At 39.1% G+C, this 23,604-nt stretch overlaps 1 protein-coding gene across 1 annotated transcript; it reads right to left on the minus strand.

Annotated features, from left to right (window-relative positions):
- Positions 1 to 14,906: 14,906 nt before the first annotated feature.
- Positions 14,907 to 15,482, minus strand: LOC115229831 (hydroxymethylglutaryl-CoA synthase, cytoplasmic-like). The gene has a single exon (XM_036499352.1). The coding sequence runs from the start codon at positions 15,480 to 15,482 to the stop codon at positions 14,907 to 14,909; it is 576 nt and encodes a 191-aa protein (XP_036355245.1).
- Positions 15,483 to 23,604: the final 8,122 nt, after the last annotated feature.

Consider the following 23,604-nt stretch of genomic DNA (forward strand, 5'->3'; position numbering starts at 1 on the left):
CCATCGTACGAGGAAACTGTTTCTCCATCTACGAAGCGGGGAAGTCCTCTAACTAACTTTATCACATTTAATTACATTGTATCTTGTTTCAAAAAAAAAAAGTACGATTTTATTATGCACTTGATCCGACTGAGTTCATCTCAGTTAGGCCACCCAAAATATTTTCATCGCAACTTCTTAACACGTCGGCCTAGACATGTCTGAAATATATCTACCAAAGAGTAGGGAGAAAGTTGTATTTGTTTGTCTCAGATTCCTCGTCATGTCAATTCTCAAGCTCGAGATTAGTCTATTTTGTAACCCAGAAAGGTCACTTGGTCTGCATTTGAGTTGGGTGTTTAGAACTATATTTTCATAGCAAGAATTGGCAAATCGCAAAATTAGACAGTGTCTCAACGCAAAATTGAATCGTATTTCTGAAAGTCGTCATAAATTAGCACATTTGGTAATTAAATGAACCAGTGGCAAGAAAAGAGAACCGTAGTGTGTCTTAAATTTGGATCTTATTTGACTGCTTTAATAAATTTAATATATCAAAAAATTAAAAATGCTTCCGTAAACATCTAAGAAATGATTTTCTCAATTCCTGATCAAATACATAATTGAGATACGCTAAATTGTCGAAATATTCCACTTGATTGTTTAAAAATGAGTCCCGTCGTTCATAGTCTATATTGGTAGTCAAAATTTAACATATAAGGATCACAAAGACAAAGTTGATTGGCTATTTTGAATGCATTGGTCTGCTTTATGGAAAATTGGAAAATATGACACAAAATTGTTGAATTAAATCTACTAAACAGGATTATTCTTAACTGGATGCAAATAAAACAGGTCACTGTTGTTGTCAAATAATAAGGAAATTACTATTTTTTAGAATTTTTATTTAGACATTTTATTTCACTTTACACTCACTATATGATTACAATCGTCAAAGCAACAATCAAAAATGTCTGGTTGTTTTTTCTTTAATATATCCACAGATGTCATGTCCGCCAAAAGTCTCGATTTGTGCCTCCAATGCCTGTCATCCGATTTGGTCGACCTTGACAATTCGGTCAAGGAAATTGCCAGTCGCTGTCCCGACTCCACAGAACACATTTCCTGGAAATTCCCAAACCTCAAATCTCACCGCATTGACGTCTCAGCCCACGTGGACAGAACATTGGAAACATGCCAAGAAAAACTAAATCATTACATCCTTCTCCTCGAACTGGCAATTGACCGGTTCACAGCAAATTTGACGATTCAGATTTGTTTATTTAATTAATCTGCTCACTGGGCACTTGGGCGGCCTCATCAAAGGAGATCAAAGTCCTCGACCGCCGGTCTTCACTTCGATTGGCCTCGTAGTCAAGAAGTACTGGGCACTCCTGGTCTTTCTAAACAACTACTTTGATCATGTCAACTCGCAGGTTCCTGGCTCCCGCATTCCTCCAGAGACTGACTTTCGCTAGGAGAATCAGTCAATTGGAGGATTCCGTCCAATGTCCTCAGACATCAAAACGTGAAAGCCAGGATGGAATAGCCGCGGAATACTCCGTGAAGGCATCCCAGACAAACGAGACCAGTTTTGTCCCTTGTGAGGGGTGTCATCAAGTGGACTTGTGCGTCAAATCAGTTTGCATGTCTCTTCTCATAAAATAGCTGGCAAATGAAATCGTCGAATTCTACGACAAAACAGAACGTGAGTCTCTGCTAAAACAAGTCCTTGATTCTCCCCAAAAAGACCCCTCGGAAACAATTTCAATTCTGAGTGGAATGAGTGACGACATTTCAACTTTATTTTCACTTTTTCTGGACACCAAGTCGAAGGAAATGAGTCTGGCCAGACTGGTGAAAGGGAAGGAGGCCAATCACAGTTCTCAGAAAATCTCATTTGAGCACAAAATTGTCGAGTTGGAGGCACAGATCAAAGCAAAGGAGAGTCTAGAAGTGCAATTTGAGGCGGAACAGGCCAGATTGAGCTTGAAAATCGAACAACTGGAAGGAAAAGTAGTCGCTCTGCAGTCGGAAATTAATGAAAAAAATAAAAAACTAGAAAATATTTCAAATGAAATGAGCAAACTCAAAGTGGCCGACGAGGAGTGCAGTTTGGCCTAGTTTGGTGACATTTAGAGGCACAAAACTCTGATTTGAGGCAAAGATTGGAAGCCAGTGAGGAATATTCAAGCAAAAGAGACAACGAGTTTTTACAAGTCGAACAAAAATGCAAAGATTTGGCTTGTTCGGTGGAAAAGGAGAGAACTTTAAAATGCTCTTTTGAGTCCTGCCTGAAGGTGGAATTGTCTTGATATGCCTGTAGACAGTCCAGGACAAGCAAATGGGGTTGTTGGACAGAATTGAGGCTTTGAGTGAGAAATGCCATGCCCTCGAGCAGGAGAACCTCGAACTGGCAGAAAAATGTCAACTGGCAGAGAATCAGGGACTAGCTAAGGACAAGTTGTTGTTCAACATGACACAGGAGAAGATCAATGTTGGATTACAGTTTAACCTCAGGCGGAAATGTCGGCACGTGCTTTGAAGTGTGAGAATGAACACAGTTCGGCACTCATCAAAGAGAATGAGGAATTGAAAAAAATAGCGTACGATAATTCAGAACAATTGAAGCGTGCAACGAAACAATGCGGAGAATTGAATGAAAGGGTGAATCTGCTGTTACACTATCCTGATTTGAATGGGCCAACTGAGGTGTCGGGGATGGGGAATGTGCAGGAGGATATGGAGAATCAGATTCGGTCAAACGAGTTGAGAGTCCAGCTTTTAGAACAACAGAACAAAAAAATGAGGAATTCTGTGGCAAAAATGATTCAAAGCAAAAATCTTATTTAATGGATATATTTAATACTTGTAAAAATATATTCATTTTTAAAGATTAAGAATTAATTAAAATTAGAATTTAAATGTGCAATAAATGTTACACGTTTACTTATGGTATCGAAGTTGGTCAAACAAAAAACAAAGAAAAATACTGAAAAAGTTGAAATTACGGAAACAGAGGATATAAATTCAAATTGGAAAAAACTAAAAAAGGTCAAATTGAGACAAAACATTTACAGGAATTAAGTTCCAACACCACAAAAACTAAAAAGAAGAATAAAACCAAATCCACCCACAAAATCACACAAATCAAACCTCAAAGCCCAACAACTGCTGCACTCCCTCAAGAAGTTCCCCGGAAAGTCTCAAACCTGACAAAACTAGTCGGCCTCGACTGTGAAATGGTGGGAGTCGGCCTGGAAGGGAGAGAGGATGCCCTCGCCCGCGTTTCTCTGGTCAATTCTCACGGAATCTGCATCTTTGACCGATATCTACAAATCCCCGAAGAAGTGGCCAACTACCGAACCCACGTGTCCGGCATCCGCCCCTCCGACATTGCCTGCGGTGGTCTCTCTTATATATTCGTAGGATGGGACTTTAATGACGTGATGGCCGATGTGCACTGTTTGGTGAAGGATCGGATAATTGTGGGCCACGATTTGCGGAAGGACTTTAAGGTAGGTTATATTGGGGAGGATAGTTGCTGTACATTTCACATTCCAAGAGATATGTGCGTGATACGTCCACGTTTTATGTGTTTAAGCAAATGTTTGGGGGACGGAGGCCGTCGTTGAAGAAGTTGAGTAAACAACTGCTTGATTTGGACGTTCAGATGGGGGAACATGACTCGGTAGTGTTTGTGGGTGATTGAGGTGGCGGATGCGGCGGCGGCCATGAGGTTGTACAAACTGTACAGGACTCAGTGGGAGGAACATGTCCGCAAGGCTTTCGGGCCGGCAAAGTGATTTATTCTGTGTGAATATATTTTCTTTTTATATATGCTCACTGTATTATATATGCTACAGGGGATTGGGTCAAACATTGTTTCACTAAAAATTGTTTTTAGTTTATTAGCCGGTTTGAGAACAAGTTTATAAATTACTGGAGATAACTTGAAATTAAGTTTTCTGTGGCAATCCAAAGCAATTCCATTCGCGATCGAATTTTCAATAACCAACAAAAAGTACTTTTTTCCGGATTGTATATTCAACAAACGATTTTTAGCATATAAACAAATTTTGTTGAAATTAAAAATATTTTCGAGAGTAACAATTCATTAGCCATTCATTCGATGCTCTTAAGTTTGTAAAGTTCATATTAATGAGAGACATATTTGCAATATTGTCCCATTGTAAATTTATAAGAAAAAGCATTTTTATTTTTCTTCACTGTAAGTACCATACAACAATTCAGTAAAAAGTACTAATTTTTATAACAAGAAAAGCAGGAACTATAATATTGAGATCAGAATTGTTGAAAAGCGTCATTAACTTTACATTATTATTATTAATAAGCACACCGCAAAATAACGTTAGTAAAGATATCTCGCTTGTGCCACCCTCTCCTGGATGCGTTTTGTTAATCGCTTCCCTCTGTTCCTCGATAGTTCTCTCAAGTGCTCAAGATTGTCTGCTGATTTCAGCCTTTTTCCAATCAAACTTAGGTTTTGGTGCAGGAGGGTTGGTAGAGTGATTCGTGGTCTTCCTCGGAAGTTTGTTCCCGGGTGGGGGGCGTAGTGGTGTTCCATTGCGAGATTTGCAGTTTTCCTGTCCATTCTTAGGATGTGACCGAATAAGCCCAATCTATTACTTCTTATTTCTTCGTCCAACGGGTGTGCATTGTACCTGGAGTAGAGATGTTTGTTTGAAATTCGTTTTGGCCAAAAGATTCCTAGGATGTATTTTAGCTGCATTAACTTTACATGGTTTTCAAAATATCGTCAGTTTTTGTTAGACAATTCGAAATAATGTTCCCACGCGTTATGTACGGCCTAATTGTTTTTTATTCGAGCTACAATGGAACCCACGTTTCATATTGTACTCTGTGTGAATGATTTTGCAAGAGCAGTCAAACAGGTTATACGTTTTTATAGTGTCAAAATGTGCGGAGTTTTTTTGATTGCTTGGGATAACATTTTTTTCAAATTTGTTTTCTAATGACTGGCATATTGGCAATGTTTGAGCGAACAAAATATTCGAACAAGTCACAATTTTTGTCAACTTCGTCGGATGGGATTTGCTTAAAAATAATTTCTCGAAAATCGCAAACGTAACCATTTAGCTATGGGATTTAAATGTAATTTATTATACTTAATTATTAATTAATTTTGAAAACAATAAACAATCAATTATATTATCGTGTCCACAATTATTTTTTTTCTTGTGTTGCATTTTCCAATGTTGTATCAATAAAAATTGAATATGTACATATCATGAACTATTTAACATATTTTCATTGATCTATATATTTACTGTTTATTTGTCACTATTCATTATTAATATGTTTATTGGTTCTTTAAATCATTGTTTATTCGAAAGCAATCGATTTGAAGGCATCTATAAATGCTGATACTCATTATTAACACTGATTAGTGCATTTTATGTTTGTTTATTATATAAAGACACTATTGATGGACACATTTTGTTGTTTTGTATTTTTCTGACATTAATTTCGATCAATTTAATTTTTACAATACACTCAACCCTCTTAAATTTGCCCCTCTCAAATTGGCCCCTTTCAAATTGGCCATTTTTAACAATTTACCTCTGGAAAATTCAAAAAACTCTGCAAAATGGCCAATTCTTAAATTGGCCACAATTTTAATTTTCTTGTACTGTAATTTTGATTCTTCAGAATTTTTTTGTAATAAATTTGAATTTTATTAATAAAATTTGTCCATCCTGTCTTCTCGTAATATGTCGCGAGCCGAGCGCGCGACCGAGCACTAGACGCGACCAATCAAATTTACTCAATGTCAATCAATGTCAAAATAACTTATTTTATTGATTAGATCAAGGACAATTATTATTTCTGACTGTTATAACTTCTTAAGTCGTTTGGCATGAACTTTCATTACTGATCCATCACTATTTTCCACATTGACAAAATTGTTAGACAATTTCGCAACAATAGTGAATGGATCCCCGTATGGATGTTCAAACCTGGTTAATCTCAAGGAAGGATTTGTCCCATAATCTTTTTGAATGCGAACCTTTTAAGTAATTATAAAATAAATACAATGTCTCCAATGTTTAATTCATATTTAGACACATGCACTCCCATCTTCCTGTTCATTCTCTTATAATATGGAGAATCCAAGTTAACTTTTGGGAAGTTGAATTCGAATTCATCTTTAGTTGAATTTAAAACATTTACTGTTAATTTCGGGAGTGTATTGAAGTTCAGCTGCCTCAACATCAGTATTTCCTAAAACAGTATTGAATCCAGGAATTCCACGATATCTCTCAAAGGGGCTAACGCCTGCAAAAAATTTAAGACAAATAATTCACCTGTAGATGAATGAGGTGTTTGATTGTACAAAAACACAGTCTTTCTTATGTGTTTTACCCACTCTTTGGTGTCATCCAAACTCATAATTTTTGAAAGGCTCCTTGTGACCGTCTGATTAAATCGTTCAACAATTCCCTGACTCTGGGGATTGTTTGGTCTTCCATGTATTTGTCGAACACAAAACTCTTCACATACTTTTGTCACATGAGAATTTTTGAATTCTGTTCCGTTGTCTGATTGGAGAAACTTGCAGGGACCAAAATCCATAAAAATATCATTCAGATTATTCGCCACCTCTACTCCACTTTTATTTTTAAGATTCCTTGTAAACGCATATTTCGAATATACGTCTATTACAGACATTAACCAAGAAAAATCATTGTTTTCATTTTTAAATCTACAAAATAAGTTAATTTTATACCGTTTAAGATCAATTAAATCTACTTGAAATCTTTCATTAGGTAAATCAGCAACAATATGAGTTGAATCATCATATTGTTTTAGTGGAACTGAAAATTTGCAAATATTGCATTCTTTAACAACTTGGCGAATGATCTCTCTTCTCAATATAAAAAATCTTCGCCTACATAAGGCTTCCAAAGCATTATGTCCGCAATGATTAGCTTCATGAATCTCACGTGCAATTAATTTCATCTCTTCTAAGCTCGTGGAAGCAATTACGAGCTTGTGTAGGCCGTTTACATCTTTAAGATATAGTTTCCCCTCTTTAATTAGGAAATTTTCTGCTTTCTTTTTGAGTCGATACTTCTTATGTTTGGAAAGATCGACCTCCTCATTATTGAGTATAGATCTTAGGAAATTATATTCATCTTGATCTTTTACAAACAAACGCTGGCCCGACATAACAAAGTGTAGACAAAATTATGCTAGCGTGGATAATATTTTATCTGGGTGAGTATGGTACGCCGGCAATTAGACTGACAGGTGGATGACAGGTATGACAGGTGTCAAAGTCGCGTCTAGCGCTCGGTCGCGCGCTCGGCTCGCGACATAATATTTATACTCGTCTGAATTTTAATCAGAAAAAAGAAATTTTATGTTATAAAGAGGAGAATCCCAATTTTTCGTGTCAGCATTTGGGCGAAAGATTTTCTTTTGTGTTTAATAAAAAATTTTCTCGAAAAACAATCAACACCATTCTTTTGAAAGAAGATCCTCTTCTCAAAGATAGCAAGATACACAATCTAGCCTCAAAAAAGTGTCGATTTTTGGGATGGTGCGTTCAGGAATGCGCAAATCCAAGCTCCACTGCCCGGGGATGCTGCCGAAAGAAGGCAAGCTCGGCGGTGTTGGTTGGACGACCCGAGCAGCTGATTGAAAGTTTGATGCATCCTATTCGATCCCAGGCTCGTTGATCATTCGATCTTTCGGAAAGTCAAGACATTGTTCCCTCCAGACTTTGCTGAAATGAGCCCAGGAAAATTCAGAAACATAGAAAAACGGGGAATGATAAGTCGGAATATAAGCAGATGCCAAAGGCAATCGCGAGAGTTTCCTGTCTCCAACCCCTATCGTTGAAGGGGGAATTGCACATGTTTTGAGTACATGTACGGATAAGGTGGTTAATGGCGGAAAGTCTCTCTCGAAAAGCAAAACACAGAGAAGAGCGTAGCAAATAAGAGAGCTTTTGGATTGAAAAGCAATTTTGTAGAAGGAATAATGCTGTGTGAGTCCAACTGACTGATACGTTCAAAAACTTCCTCGAGAAAGAGTTCTTTTTTGCGTAGGGCCACATCGATAGAGTTGCCAGCTACCGGGGCTCCGAGGATAAAAGTTCGTCAATGGGAGTAGATTGAACTCCCGGGATAAGATCGCAGAAAGAGGAAACAGCTTCTTCGAAAATAGATTGCGAGCATCCGAAGTTGGAAATTTCACATTTGGAGAAATTTAAAATGAGGCCGATTTTCTCCAGAGCCGGAATAATTTTAATTATGTCCCAGAGGGCCCCCCTGTTGAACTCCAGAAGCAGACGGGATAGTGTCGGAATCAAAGATAAGGGAGATGGTTGGCCGTATGATTGGAAAGTTACCCAAATAAAAAAGGACAATACTCAGAGCAGGCCTCCAAAACTCGGTCCCGTCGAATACTGTTGAATGCATTTCTGATGTCAAGCTTGATCAAAATGTTAGGACATTGTGATTTCCTGCACGCATCTGAGAAAGTGCGGATAGCAGGAACAGCAGATTCACATCCTCCAGTTGGACTGGACTGAGCTTTGCGGCAATGGTGGGGATAATTTTCTTGCATGCGATCTTGGCTGCAAGGCGACGGAAGACAAAGCCGACCGCAATTGGGCGGATCCCTCCGCATTTTTTGCCAAAAGCGGTGAGATTGGCTGAAAAGAGAATGTGACGGATAGTATCTGGCAGATTTCCTTGGAGCAGTTCATCTAACAGGCAAGTGATAGATTTGAGCAGACGAGTGGCAGGCTCACCCACGATATGAGCGGTAAGGTCCTTCAAATGTCCCGGGCTCCTCCGCTGCTGCACGGAGAATTTCCAGCCACCGGGGCTCCGAGGATAGAAAGTTCGTCAATGGGAGTAGATTCCACTCCCGGAATAAGATCACGGATCGAGCAAACAGCGTCTTCGAAAGTAGATTGCGAACACCTTTATATTTTTCTCCTGTGTAACTGCAACACAAAAGAAGTGTCATACGTTCTTTTCTTATTTTATGTCCGCTGTGTGACTCATTTCTTTCAACAAAACTCTTTTTGGAAACAGTTTTATACAATAATGCAGTTGTATCACAGTTGAAAATGTTTTGAAGTTTTGAAGCAAATCATTGAAGGTTGATCGGAAGTTTTCCGCACCTGCTTTATCAGTTGGTCGTGATTTGCCATGTTATTTTCCTATTTCTTGAGTCTGTAAAGCCATCCATTAGAAGCAGTGAAATCATGATTCGAATTTCTATACGCAATTTGTTTGGACGTGGGGATTTCTTCCACGCATCTGAGAATGTACGGATAGCATGAACTGCAGATTCACATCCTCCAGGCACGCCAACCACGAGTTGGACTGGGCTGAGCTTTGCAGAGATGGTGGAGATAATTTTCTTGCATGCGATCTTGGCTGCAAGGCGACGGAAGACAAAGTCGACCGCAGTTGGGCGGATCCCTCCACATTTTTCACAAAAGCGATGAGATTGGCTGAGAAGAGTATGTGACGGATAGTATCCGGCAGATTTCCTTGGAGCATCTCCAAAAATTATTTCCGACTATTTCTAACGACTTTTGTTGTCCAAGCTAATTTTGGTCTTTCTTCTTATATTTTTTAAATATACTCAATTTTTCCATAATCGTGGGATGGTGTTGTTGTTGAAAGATTCATTTAGTATCGATGTGAGATATTGTAATCCATGATCACTCAGCCCCTTGATGTGGAAACTACTAAAATGTCTAAATATTTTACACTGTCCATTTTTCCATTTATAATAACAAGATTACATATCTCTTCATATGAGAAACTTTATCGGAGTATTATTCTCTCTGCTCATTGCAAAATTAGTTCTTTTATCTTAATATTAACAGAGAGGATAATTGCTATGAACTGTACTAAAGCAGTCCATTGTACCAATCCAGTTGGCTAAATTGTATTCTACGCTTAACAGGTGCTCGATAACATCGTGACCCAAACAGACAACGCATTAATAAAGATTCCTCTTCTATATCATTGTAAATAATGAAAATTTGCATAATAGTCAGTAACATTTAACCATCTGGCACATCTAGTTACAATGGGATCGGGTAGATATCCAATTTCTGTAAATAATTAACTTCGTGAATTATTTTATTTGCAATTAATTCCAAAACAATCAGTTAAAAGTGTTTTAACAATCGTTTTTCTGTAAAACCTTATGATTTAACTTTAAATATCCAAGAACCAAAAATAAAAAGATTAGTCATTGATAAACACTATCAATTTAATTAAGTGAATAAATTTTTAAAAATCGATGAGAAATACGGTTAAAAATAATTTAGATGGGAAATATTTCGAAAATACAATTCAACAATTTTTTAAAATTAGTTAGTTTACATTACTTGGTAACTATAAGCGACAATTTAATCAAGAAATAATAAAATGATAATTTGTGAAAATAGAATAAGTTTTATTAAAACATTATCGAATAAGAAAATGAATAAATAAACGTGCACGTTTGTTGTGTGATGCCAAAATCTAAAAGAAAAAATAAGAGTAGTGGTTGTAATTAATTATAGTTTGTCTGACAAACACAAAGAAGAAGGGCGCAGAACATAAGCAGCAGCTCATAGAAAACGTGATTTGCGTAAACACAGCCTTCTTTAGATTCGAGAAGCAATTTTGAAATACGAGCGCCTGTTTGTGTTCTCAGCCCACAACTTTCTAAATTCTGCAATGCACAATATTCGAGTGGGGCTGGCAGACTCGCGGTTGGTCTGCCTTCTTCACCTTCCAGCATTTTCTTTGGCAAAAGAAGGTGATGGCCATTGCCTTGTCCTCATTTCCCGACCTCCAAAAAATGGGCGATCTTTTATGCAGAGACAGGGGTCTCCTGTTTACCATCGATCCCAGGCTGACATTCTGAAGTAGTCCCTCATCCATCTTCTAGTTATTTCACTGAAATGAGAGTCCCCAATTTCCCGCGTTCCGGATTTACCGCGGAAAGTCAAGTCACGTTAAAGGAGGGAATTTATGATCAATTCCCCTCCTCAGTGGAAGCCTATTTGAGATCGCTCGGACTCCCCACGTCGCTGGAGAAGGGTTGCTTTGTCTGTAGAATGGCAGGGAAGGTGAGACTGATGCCGACTATGAGTTGTGTTCCCCCGAGATGTCCTCACCCCCGAAAAGGCCAATCTTCTGGTATTTTAGTTCTCCCTCACTGCAGAAACAATTTGGCTACAAAATGGCCGAATTTTATATTTCCATGGATGCGGTGTGGTCAAAATCTGAGGGCAAGATTACCACGTTTGTCTAACGTGTTTTTATATTATTTTTTTAATTTGCAACTTGGATGTTTTTGTCATATTAGTCGTTGAATTAACTATTTGTCTTCTGTAAATGTGCTTTATAAAATCTGGGGAATAAATCTATTGGGATATATAGTCCCAATAATGTAACACATCTTCATTACCCTTACTATCTGTACTTGAAAAGTTATAAAACTGTCATGATAATGAAGAAAACAGGCAGCGGTATTTTAGAATCTGAACACATGTTTACATTGTACATTTAAAGTTCAATAACGCAAGAACTTGAATAATTAAAACAATTATTTGACATGATTATATGCTGTTTGATGTATTCATTACGCACTGAATTTAGATTTATTACTGTGTAAAACATGACCAGAGCTAATAATAAATTACAAATACAAAACATATAAAGGCATTTTTAATGAAAATAAGGCTAGTTTGTTTCAAAAACCAAACCCTCATTTTTAAATTTTTCAAGGGCATCAAGGTTCTGTTTTTAATAAAAGAGGACATTGAAAATAAAAAACTGTGTAATTATTTTTTTATGTATTTGAAAAAACTTGAAAACAAGCTTGTTGGAGATGATAGTGGTATGATAATATTTTCTGGTACTTCAATCATATGGTTTTTAGTCTTTGGCAATTCAATCAGTGTTACACTCCATGTAATAAAAACCGGTTTTCAAGTTTGCATGTTTTTACTAGTTTTTTTTAAATGTATATCAATTTTTAATTACTTTTCAGCATCGTTTGTTGTATCTTTTTACTATTTTTAAAATTATAATGTATATTTAATATTGATCTTGATAAAATCTTAGCGTGTATTAAAAAAAACCGGATTTTTTTTGATTAGTCTGTTGCTAAGGCCATTTTTAGGTATTTGAAAAAAATGCTTGATAAATTCACTAAAGGAAAGATCTAGCTCTCATTCAATTAAATTAAACACAAAAGAAGATTGTTGAGGAGCTGAATATTCCAACTCGATTCTCAATGATTTTCTGAATAAGTTAAATAAAAAGGGACTGTTGATCGTATAACCTGGTTCTGGAAGACCCAAAAACTCTCTAACTCAGATATTTGTAACTTGTCAACATTGTGAAAGAAAATCCAAAAAAACACTTGAACATGTGTGGACTACATAAAGGAAGAATTGAGTAAAAAAATGCTGCATAGTAAAAAGGATTTATGCGAAATATCATATAAATTTGGGACGAAATACCAATGGAATTTGTGAGAAATTAACTGAAAGTATGCCAAGAAGAAGCATTGAGGCACATGGAAAACACATTAAGGCACCCATTATTAATCATTTGACTTTTTTTCTAATCCGTTTTTTTTACACAGAAAAAAATTTAATATAATCAGTTTAGCAGTACAAAAAGATTATTGAAAAATTATAAAAAGAAAGTTACGAGATTATCATTATAAATTAAAAAAAAGTCTAAATTAAAAACAGAATATCAAAAAAATTAAGCATTCGAAATCCGGTTTTTTACTACATGGGTGTATATTGCCGAAAATGACAGTCATGAAATAATATAAAATCAGAAAATAAAAACCAGACAAAATTGCTCAAAATATTTTTAAACGTGTTAAATTTCAAATAATGTTAAAAAATGTTGAAAAAATAGAAGAAAAATCAACTGCAAAAGAATGAATAATAAAATCACTAATAAAAGTTTGTCGCGTTTTATTTCTATAAAACAAATTCAATGGAATTAAAATTTATCTACAAAATAAATACAACTCTAAGCCGCCAGAAAAACTGTATTTAGTCAATCCACTTTTGTTAATTCAGTTGTGTGTTTGTGTACCTCCTTAGCTGACAGTGAGATTGTGTTTCTTTTTCATGGTATAAAGTGAAAATATGAATTAGCCAATTTACTTTTTGCTGGTTCGAAAATACTTTTAAACAGCTCAGTTTTTGTAACGTATCAAAAGGTGATTGACACTCACATGACTATTAAGTCGGACAAAGCTAGAAAGTCCATCCCGATTACACAAATGTTCAAATAGAAATTAGTATTGATAAATGGAAAATTCATTTCCCATATTGTTTTCCTCCAGTAGTCCCTTATACTACTAAAGTGATATATGAAACGCAGCCCCGCTAACTTGTTGAAAGTCCTAAGCATCCTGCAGGCTGAAAATTTCATGAACTAATCTGGAAATTAACATTTTGACGACCTGTCTGCCTGGGAGTAACTCAGTGCTGAATTTATTGAAAGGTCCACCCATTGCTGCAGAATATCTAAAGACTGTCCGTCATTCTAATGACACCCTAAACACATCTGTTAGTGTGAGAATAAAAACATTTTTAGAACAAAGAATGTGATAACAGAAGTGTTAATTGATTAATTGTTCAAATAACAATTTGTATAGTAAATTGAATTGTTACAATTAGGCTACTGTCACGCCAATCTTTTTAGGCAGGATTGTTATAGGTTATTCTTTATGTTCAATTTGTCATCCTGTCAGAGAGATTTTAACTGTCGTAAATCGATTTTTTATCACAAACAGATTATGTCGAGTGATATATTCGTTTATATATTTCTTTCACCAGTTTTGACCATCCTGATATTAAATAAAAAACCGAGAGTAAAGGTAGTCACTTTATAGCCAGAAATCACTTATTGAACACACGAAGCAGCTATTTCACAAATCAGCTGTAATCAAATAACTCGAACAATTATTGATAACATGGATAAGGAATAAACCATCAATTAATTTTTCCTAGAATATGACCTCCTCCCTCTCTCATCGACGGAAACCAGGTACCACGAATTGTCCCAGACCATGTCCAGTGAATGGATAGGCTCATAAGGAACTATTTTAATACCAATCCAATTACTCTTATCATAAGCCTCCTCACGATCCTTCATAATCCGAGTGTACTCCTCCGCCGACACCCTCATTCGGCCTGCCAACGTCGACTCCAAGTCCCGAGACCCAGTCCTCAGTGTAGCCAGCACGGTCTCATCCTCAGAAAACCTCATTTTAAAGAGGGAGGATGTATATCCCGAACCATACGAGAACATGAGCACATTTTTCCCCACAAGAGCACTGTCCTCACACCTTACAACAATGACCCCACAAAACTCACAGCGAAAAGGCAGAAATCAAACTAAAGTACAAGGAAGCCGTATATGCGTTGCCAATTATTTTGTTGAGTCTTAATCCCTCACTAACTTTATCCGCCATAACTTGAGCTGATTTTTTAACATAGTATGACTCGACGGCCTTATCCCCAAAGACAGAACTGTCGACGACGAGTTCCCTGAGACTGACAAGGGAAAGGCGACTTGAATTGGTCAGGGAGGTCATCGCGCTCGTCGAACATGCTCAGCAAGGCCACCGACTTGACTACCAGCTTGGTGAAGGGACAGTGCATGAGGACCACATCGACCGACCCCAGTGACCCTCCTTACATGAGTTATCACACACACCCTCAAGATTGCGGTAGCAGTCGAGGAGAGCCTCGTAATAACACTTTATAGAGAGTCCCCCGTCCACCGTCGGGTACTCGGAGGTCATGTTTGGTTTGTAAAAGTCGTAGGCATGGGCCATGCAGCTTGTCTTGGAATCTACGGTGAGAGAAGGAAGTACTATTCTCGAGGACAATGGCAGCATTGGGGCCCAAAAGCACAGCCACGGCCCCCGCCCCGCCCGTACAACGAGCATTCCCCGAGGAGTACACAGCAATGTCGACCATCACGACCAAGGCATATCTCCGACCTACCCACGTGACATAACACGTGACCATCCCAGGCAGATGACTCGAGCCAATTAATAGAATTGAAAAGAGCAGCAGTCCCGCCATAGCAGGCATTTATGCAGTCCACTCCTTCCACGTTTCGGTTGCCACTTTCGGCAAAGAGAGCCATCAGGTAACTCTTCACGGACTTGCACTTGTCCACGATTGATTCGGTCCCCACTTCCAGTCTTCCAATGTCTTTGTAGTCTATTTTGCACGTCCTCATTAGTTTGTCCACAGCGTTCATGGCCAGAGAGACCACGTCTTCCCGGTCGCTGCAGAATGCCATTTGTGATTGGCCTATTCCGATTGTGTATCTCCCGGTGGAGACTCCGTCCAGTCGCTCGAGGTCATCCTGGCCTACGTACAACTTGGGAACATAGGCGCTCATTGACACTATTCCGAGATTTGTGCGATTGACAGGCATTGTGAGATGTGTTCGTTTATTTATTCCAATTTATTCCAATCGAGTCAAAAATGCTTCACGATTATTTTTAATTAATTTAACAAAAAATAAAACTCCAAGTTTTGTCTTTGATTCAGTAATTTTCCTAGGTATATAAGTTATTTAATTGCATCTTTGGTTAACCTCATTAAACCACAACAAATATGCCAAAAATTAGTGATAAATTTTTAAGATTATATCCCTCTAACTAAAAAATCAACTCGGTAAGTCTGGGACTTGTTCAGACAGGTCTGCTCTAGTCCGGGCAAAATGAAAGTGACTTTGGAAGTGAGGCAATAAGTGTGCTTAGGCATATTTGCCATTCCAATAGTGTCAGATAACAAAACAGTGACAGCTATATTTAGTATGGCTGTCAATCCTGGCCAATCTATTCGGATTTTCTCTCTAGGATAAGTCAGGAGTGCTCTTAGCATTTTCTTTGTTTGGGCGCAATTATTGACTGACAGATTGATTAATGCAGCGATGTGTCGAACTACATATAACCGCTTCTCTCAGGTCGTACAGAGTGCATGACTAGTCGGCAAGAGGAGGATAGGCCAAGTTGGACGTCCAGCAATGAGTTAGTACTCGACTTGATTGGAATAGTGATACAACTCAGTGTGTGATTAAACTATCCCAAAACATACATTTGGCCAGAAAATATATAAACAAACTCTCACGTTGTCTTGCAATCAAGTTTTCTCTCTCCTAACTAATCCAAGTTTATTTTAGGACGGAAAACGAGAACAGTCGACCCATTTCCGCACGAGAAACCCCCCAATCAAGTTTCCCCTCCCTTTCAGGGGCAGACGAATACGTGGATGCCAACATCCAGTCCATCATCCAACACCTCGACATTTCCAACAACCAGCTGACCAACCTTACTCGCTATTTGTCCACGAATATAAAGTGGTTGGTTGAGATCTTTCATTCCCAGCACAAAGATCTTCCACGAGGAGAGAGAGACCGTCAGACTGTCGGGAATACAACGACTTGTAAGGTGGGACATCACGTGTAGGACTCCCCCACCCTGGCCAGCTGGGACTTTGACGTCTACTCGAAGAAGGACACGCTGCCCGACTCGATTTTGACGACAATCTTCTACTCAATCTTTAAAGTGAGTTGTCTGACTGAGACAAAGCATCGAGAATTTGAGAGAAAACTAAATATTGGGCTGTCGAAGTTTGTCCGACTGATCCAGCGAGTGGAAAACAAATACCACAAGCAGAATCCATACCACAACAACTTCCACGCGGCCTTGGTGGTGCACTCACTCAACGCTATGCTCGACATGGCCTTCTTCGAGGTGTTGACGGGGTCATTTCCAGGGGTTCTTTTCTGACTTGCAAGTCTTTTCCGCGCTGTTGGCCGCAGCCATACACGACGTGGATCATCCGGGACTGAGCAACACATATCTGGTCAACACAAGTAGGTCCCCTGGGCTATTCAGACTCCCAGCTGGCTCTGATCTACAACGACATTTCTGTGCTGGAGAATCACCACTTAGCCACCGCCTTCCAACTCATGAGGAACCCGACAGCGAAATTCTCGTCGATTTCAGCACTCAGGACAAAATGCTGGTGAGGAAGCTCATGATTGAAATGGTCCCGTCTCGACTGACTTTCCAGGTCATGGGGACCGATATGAAAGCCCACCACAAACAACTGGCCGACATGGACCGACTCCTTCAGACCAGGGGAAACCAGTTCAAGGAGAATTGCACATTCGAGGACCGAATCCAGGTCAGGGCCGTCTTTGATGCCAGATTCTGAAATATGCCCTTCATTGTGCAGACATTAGCAACACAGTGAGGTCTTTCGACCAGTACTGGGAGTGGTCGAGCAGACTGATGGACGAAAACTTTATTCAGGGGGACTTGGAAAGGACTAATTTGTCGCCAATTAGTCCACATTGTGACAGAAACGACTTTGACTTTGCAAAATGGCAGGTTGACTACATTCCTTCATTTCCTAAGGTCAGTTTCATGGAGAACATTGCTGCTCCCCTGTGGAGTGGGTGGGACAGGCTGGTCTCCCCCGGTGATGACAAATTTTGTCAAATTATCAAAAGGAACTTGAGGCAAATGATTTCCAAACTGAAAAACGATTAATTTAATAATTGAGATAAATTGATTTTAATTAACAACGTTCTCAAAACAGTTCTGAACAACCCGTTTGGATGGCCATTAAAGCCGCTGTTTGCTTCCAATTAATGAATGGCAGTCAATTGTAAAGATCTGGGGCTTTTTTGTTGTTTATCTTCTCACTAACACTACCCTTTGAGGCCAGTCGAGCAACGGGAATGATTAGATCATTCATAAAGTAGACCAGACTGTTTTTTCAAAGAAACGTGGATTCTTTGTTGTGCTTTAAATCAAACAGTCTTAATAGTACCATAAAATTATCACAAGAGGATATCTTCAATGAGTAGACAATTTCTTATTAAATTGAAAAATATTAAATTAATCTGTAAAATACAAATTATAAAAACATGCAATTCCTAGTGTAGTTTAGTGTGGCCTTACAACTCAAAGTAAATGACAGACACAAAACCCACCAAATCCCACGTGAGATTCCTAACCGAGTCAGACGAAAAAAAGAGAGACAACAAAAAAACAACCAAAACGAATATCGACCACGTACCACCAGAAAAACTAGAAAAGTACAGTCGAGGGCAGGAAATGCAACCAGTAAATCCAATCCATAACCCCAGCTTAAATTTAAATCCAAACGCTTCACCTCCAAACTGCTCGAGCGTGAAAGACAGGCCAAATTCGCCCAAACTCAGTCAGCCAAGGCGGAGTCCCTGCTGACAGAAGGACACGGGTAGTCCCCCTCTCTACGACCAGATTCATCGAGCTGGAGGAAGGCGAGGAGTACTTCCGAATATCCCAACAAGACATCCTCAAGTCCTCCGCCATCTCCACTGCCCAAAAGGTGTGTCTGACACTCCTACTGACAGAGCTTCGACCTTTCCCTCCCCCAATTCGGGCCCTATCGAGTTGCCTACACTCGGAATGGGCAGACCATGGCCCTGGCGGGACAGAAGGGACACGTAGCCATGTTCAGGTGGCTATCCAAACAGCTATCGGCTGAATTCAACGTGATGGAGGGAATTAATTCAATTTGGTAAGTTTGGGTTAACCATTCAGTTATCTCCACAACGAGACAATGCTGGCTGTGGCACAGAGGCAGTGGACCTTTATATACGACAATCAGGGACTGGAGTTGCACTGTCTCAAGGCTCTGGACTGTGTTCGGTGTCTCGAGTTTCTGCCATACCACTTTCTGTTGGCTGCGAGTGTTGGCTGTGGGTGGAGGAGTTTGTAGAGCTCGAAGGGGTTTCTGTCGTATTTGGACGTGTCTGTGGGGCAGATTGTGTCGACTATTCCCACCAGACAAGGAGTGTTGGATGTGATGACTCAGAACCCTGATAATGCTGTGATATTGCTGGGGCATCAGAAGGGTTGTGTTGTGTCTTATTTGGTAGGGTCTGTCACTATGTGGTCCCCTTCTCAAAAGGAACCGTTGGTGAAGATGTTGTGTCACAAGTCGCTCGTCCACGCCCTTTCAGTTACCAGAGACGGCGGGTAATTTTATATTATTTTATTATTAATTACTAAATGGGGTTTCCCAGAGTGAAAAGTGTTAAAAGATTAATTACTAAATTAAAAATATTTATAAGGTTTTTTGCATCGTCTGGAGGAGACGGGATGGTGAGGATTTGGGATTTGCGAATGAACTACAAGCCACTCCACAACATCAGACAAGCGAATGGAGGACGGCAAAACCTCGACTTTTCCCAGCTGGGTCTGTTGGGAGTGTCGGGAGGGAATGTAGTGCAAGTAAGTGAGGTGACTGACCCAGATATACAAAGGACTGAGTTCTCGACTGTGTGAGGACTCGAAGCCTTATCTCCGCCATCGATTCTCCTCGTTTGTGGAGAACATCAAATTCTGTCCATTCGAGGACGTGCTGGGCGTGGGGTTCAAAGGAGGGGTGTCCAGTCTCATCATTCCTGGTTTGCTTACTAAAGGGAGAGGCAGGGGCTGGGGAACCCAACATTGATGCCCTCGAGTGCAATCCCTACCGCACCAAAAAGCAGCGACAGAACACGGAAGTCCGCATGCTGCTCGACAAGATTCAGCCCGACCTGATTGGGATTGACAACTGTCTGTTGGGGACTGTCCACACGGGGGAGGGGACGGTTATGACTGAGAAGGAGGCATTTGTGCCCAGACGGAAGACGAGGAACCAGTCTGGGGCAGTCGGGGTGCACAAAAGGAAGCAGTTGGTCGCGGAGTCACGGAAGATTGCGGCTGTGAGGTCTGCAAGGGCAGCCAAGGGTGGGACACTTCCAGAAAGGAAATTTGAACCAGTCGTCTATAGTGATCCATTGGACAGATTTAAATAAATTTTACTTTTTTTAATTGTGTTTAAATTTATTAAAATAATAATTAAATTGTTAGTACACAACGTGTGTTATGGTGCGACTGTCAATAGATATCTACAACCAGAGTCCCCAGTTCACCAACGCAGTGCGACAGCGTGAGATTACATTGAGAGGTGAAATTACAAACTAATTTCAGACCTGAACATATCCATAATAGAGAACACAGGAATAACGTTAGACCAGTTTGACTATTTTGATTTGTGCAACAACGACATTGCCAAACTGGACGGATTCGCCCTCCTCAGACGCCTCAAGACAATTTTGGCAGCCAATAACCGAATAAGGTGTGTCTTCCACTCACTCTAGTCGTTTCGGGGACGACCTAGAACAGACTATTCCCAATCTGCGTTGTCTCATCCTCAACAACAACTCAGTCCACGATTTCTCCGACATCAACAAGCTCTCAAAGTTGAAAAGACTGTCTTATTTGTGGTATCGAGTGAGTAGTAGTGTCTAGTCTGGTGGGGAATCCCATTTTCAGTCGCAAACATTACAGGAGTTACGTAATATATCGACTTCCTCAACTGAGGGTCCTCGACTTCCAGAGAATATCGCGGACGGAAAGACTGGAGGCAGCCAAACTGTTCAAGTCCAAAAAGGCCGTCCGGGAGGCTGAGACAGAGGACAGTGCCCCGCCCGTGGTGTGTGACAGACCCACTCTCGGATACCTCACCACCAACGAACGGGAGGCTCTCAAAGTTGACTGAAATGTGTCATTCTCAGAGGGCTATTATTTTCTCGACTAGTCTTGAAGAGATTGCGAAATTCCAGGAGATACTCGACACAGGGAGACCCCCCGATGGCATATCTCTGGGAGAACTGTTGCGTCATTCCGCTGGACCAGAGAAAACTGAGGATGTTCAGTGAAAGTCCCTGATTTCCCCATTTTGATTAATAAACATTTTTGGGATATCATTTATTAAGATGTTTATAGTCAACTCGACTGAGAGCCGTAGCCACTGCTGTTGGAGAAGGCCGAATGATTAAAAAAGTCTTTGAGTTCTAACTTGAGTTGCCTGCATTCCAGAATGTCGTCAATCTGCCAATATGCACAAGAATACGACCAGTGACGCATCATCAGGCTTGCACGGATTGCTCACATTCGTGGAATCGAAGGAAGGCAGATCGGGGAGTTTGGACAGTAATTTTTGGTCGGAGTTTTTGTATTTTTTATATTTGGAAAATGCGTTCTTTATCGCCCAAGCACGTTGGTTTGTCTCTTTTTTGTCGACCTTTAAATATCAGGAACAGGAGACTTTAATCAAGAAGAGATCAAATGTGTTTATTTTGAGAGCACACCTGTACACATTCGAGTTATCCGGACAGATATTCTCATAAGGGAAATCTCCGGACACAATCGTCACTTGAGTAATGCTAATCAACTCATACACTTCAGCGGGGTGGGAGACACAACTCTTATTTCCACCAACAGATTCCCTGCGCTGAGTGTCCAATATTCAAAGATGAGGTCAGGAAGGCAGGCCGGTTTGGCTTTCTCCGTGACTGAAGATGTCTCCAGTACTTGCCCACTGTTGTCCCCGATAGCTGGAATATAAGCCTGATCTGTTACGGAGTAGTTTAATCGACGACACTCTTGTTTGACCACACAGACATTTTGTAATCACATGTTTAAAGATGTCTTTTCTATTCGAAGGCACTATGAGACATGTGTTTATTCCATTTTGGATAATGTGAGACAGAGTTGTGGAGACTGGATAAGACGTCTGAATGAGACTGGATTCTGATTCTTTCAATAAATTAGCAGGCATCTGGAAACAAGTCATTTGAACGCAAATTTGGTTATATTTGTCGGAGAGCGCCAAAATAAATCGAATTTACACTTTCAAAAACGATTAGCGGATATTGTTTATTTACGGTTTGATGTTAATTACTGTCAAAACAAGTGTTTAGATAAGAGATTTTGCTTTGATTTGACATTTACATATATTTTGGCTGGTAATTTAAATTATAAGTTATTCAAAATTGGATTTGTGAAGCAAATTTTTAATCCCAAGCATTGATTGATAGACAAAGGCATAAATAATTTGAAATTAAATATTAATCATTCCTGTCAATATAATACAAATTTACTTATCCAGACATGTTACGATTTCTGACTCACTTCGTTTTATAAAAAATCAATAGGTTCTTTCACTGATGTTTATTTTACGGTTTTCTTTGTTTTCTGGGGTCTGCAAAAAAATCCTGAGGTACGAGAAATTTTTAAATGTCTACCATCCAACTCGTTATATTCATCTACTGTCTAGATTTCTGGTAAGACTTTATAGGAGAATTCATCGTGGAGAATGGATGTTCATAGCCGAATGTTTTGTTTCCATACAATAAAGAGTGTCTGTCTGTGATAGAGTGAAAAAATTTCTGAATATAAGCCCTAAGCTGTGCTAGTCAAAAAAGACTTCAAAAAGCTTGATAAAAAGGCACAACTTTCTATTTGTGGTAAAATTTACAAATTGTAGAACAGGTCAATCCCACTGTAAAGGATACACTAGTTTGGATGTCAAAGATACAAATGTCTGAATAGCTGTGCTGGGTTTTGATAGAGTAAGCAATCAAAATGAAGAATGGAAAACAATTGCTCAAACTGTTACAGAAAAAATTGTTAATAACATCAGTAAATCTGTTTAAAGCAGTAAATAAATACGCGCTATAGTATTTTACTTGACCTTCACTGCACACTTGTAAAATACAGAAAAATTGATTAATTCTCAATCTTCATAATTCCGTACAAGTTATTACAAGATTATCCTGAAGGACAAAAATAATTCGTCTCTCTAAAAACAGTTCAAAAAATAGTTGAATTTAATAATGTTTCTAAAATAGTATTTGACATTAAAAAGCTCAAAGCAACTCCACTAAGAGATTATAAGTTTAACGACGACGAGTTTAGATCGAACTGAAACCCCTTTCCTAATCAAAATTAACAGTTATTATATTAATGACTGCTAGAACGCTGTTCAATTTCAAATTTATCTTCAAATGCTTATTTTTTTGCTCTCTTGTGTCTAATTCTTGTTTAAGCATCCGAGTTTCACTTTATTAGAAAGCACCAAGTTGTGTCAACGGACCATGTGAAAAGATCGGCCAATTCTTGGCGATAATTTGATTTATTGGGATATCTCACGAGTCACCATTTTGACGACGTTCCAGAATCAAATTTTGGAAAAGTATATAAGGCACGTAGAGAGATATTGAGTTATTAAATTTTAATTTGTTTCATAACCTTTTCAAAATTAAAATTCAACGTCTGTTTTGGCTTGTTTTATTTAATGGGTTGATTAAACGGTAGGAAGCTCGACAGACCATTTTGAGACCCGTTTTTTCCGGAGTCCGTATATGATGAGATATCCATGACGTCGTTACGCGTAAAACTCGAACGGAGTTTAAAGCAGAGGCAGCCGGTTGGATTTGAACCCAAAACCATGTACCCACCCGAACATCGTCAAATGACCCGGTTTCCAAAGGCAACGAAGGAAGAAACTTCCCTGAGTGAAACCATAGAATCGGACTCGAGAACAACCATAAAAGTGCCCTGCACAGTAAAATGGATAAATGTGCCCGGATGTTGTTAATGAGGACGACAAATGTATCGGAATCATGTCCGATGATCTTCTCATTGTATACATTGTCATCT

The sequence above is a fragment of the Octopus sinensis genome, unplaced genomic scaffold (assembly GCF_006345805.1).
Source record: "Octopus sinensis unplaced genomic scaffold, ASM634580v1 Contig13674, whole genome shotgun sequence".
NCBI lineage: Eukaryota > Metazoa > Mollusca > Cephalopoda > Octopoda > Octopodidae > Octopus > Octopus sinensis.

What these genes read in the sequence shown, in the direction of transcription:
- LOC115229831 (XM_036499352.1), bottom strand. Translation starts at nt 15,482, where the DNA reads ATGCCTGTCAATCGCACAAATCTCGGAATAGTGTCAATGAGCGCCTAT.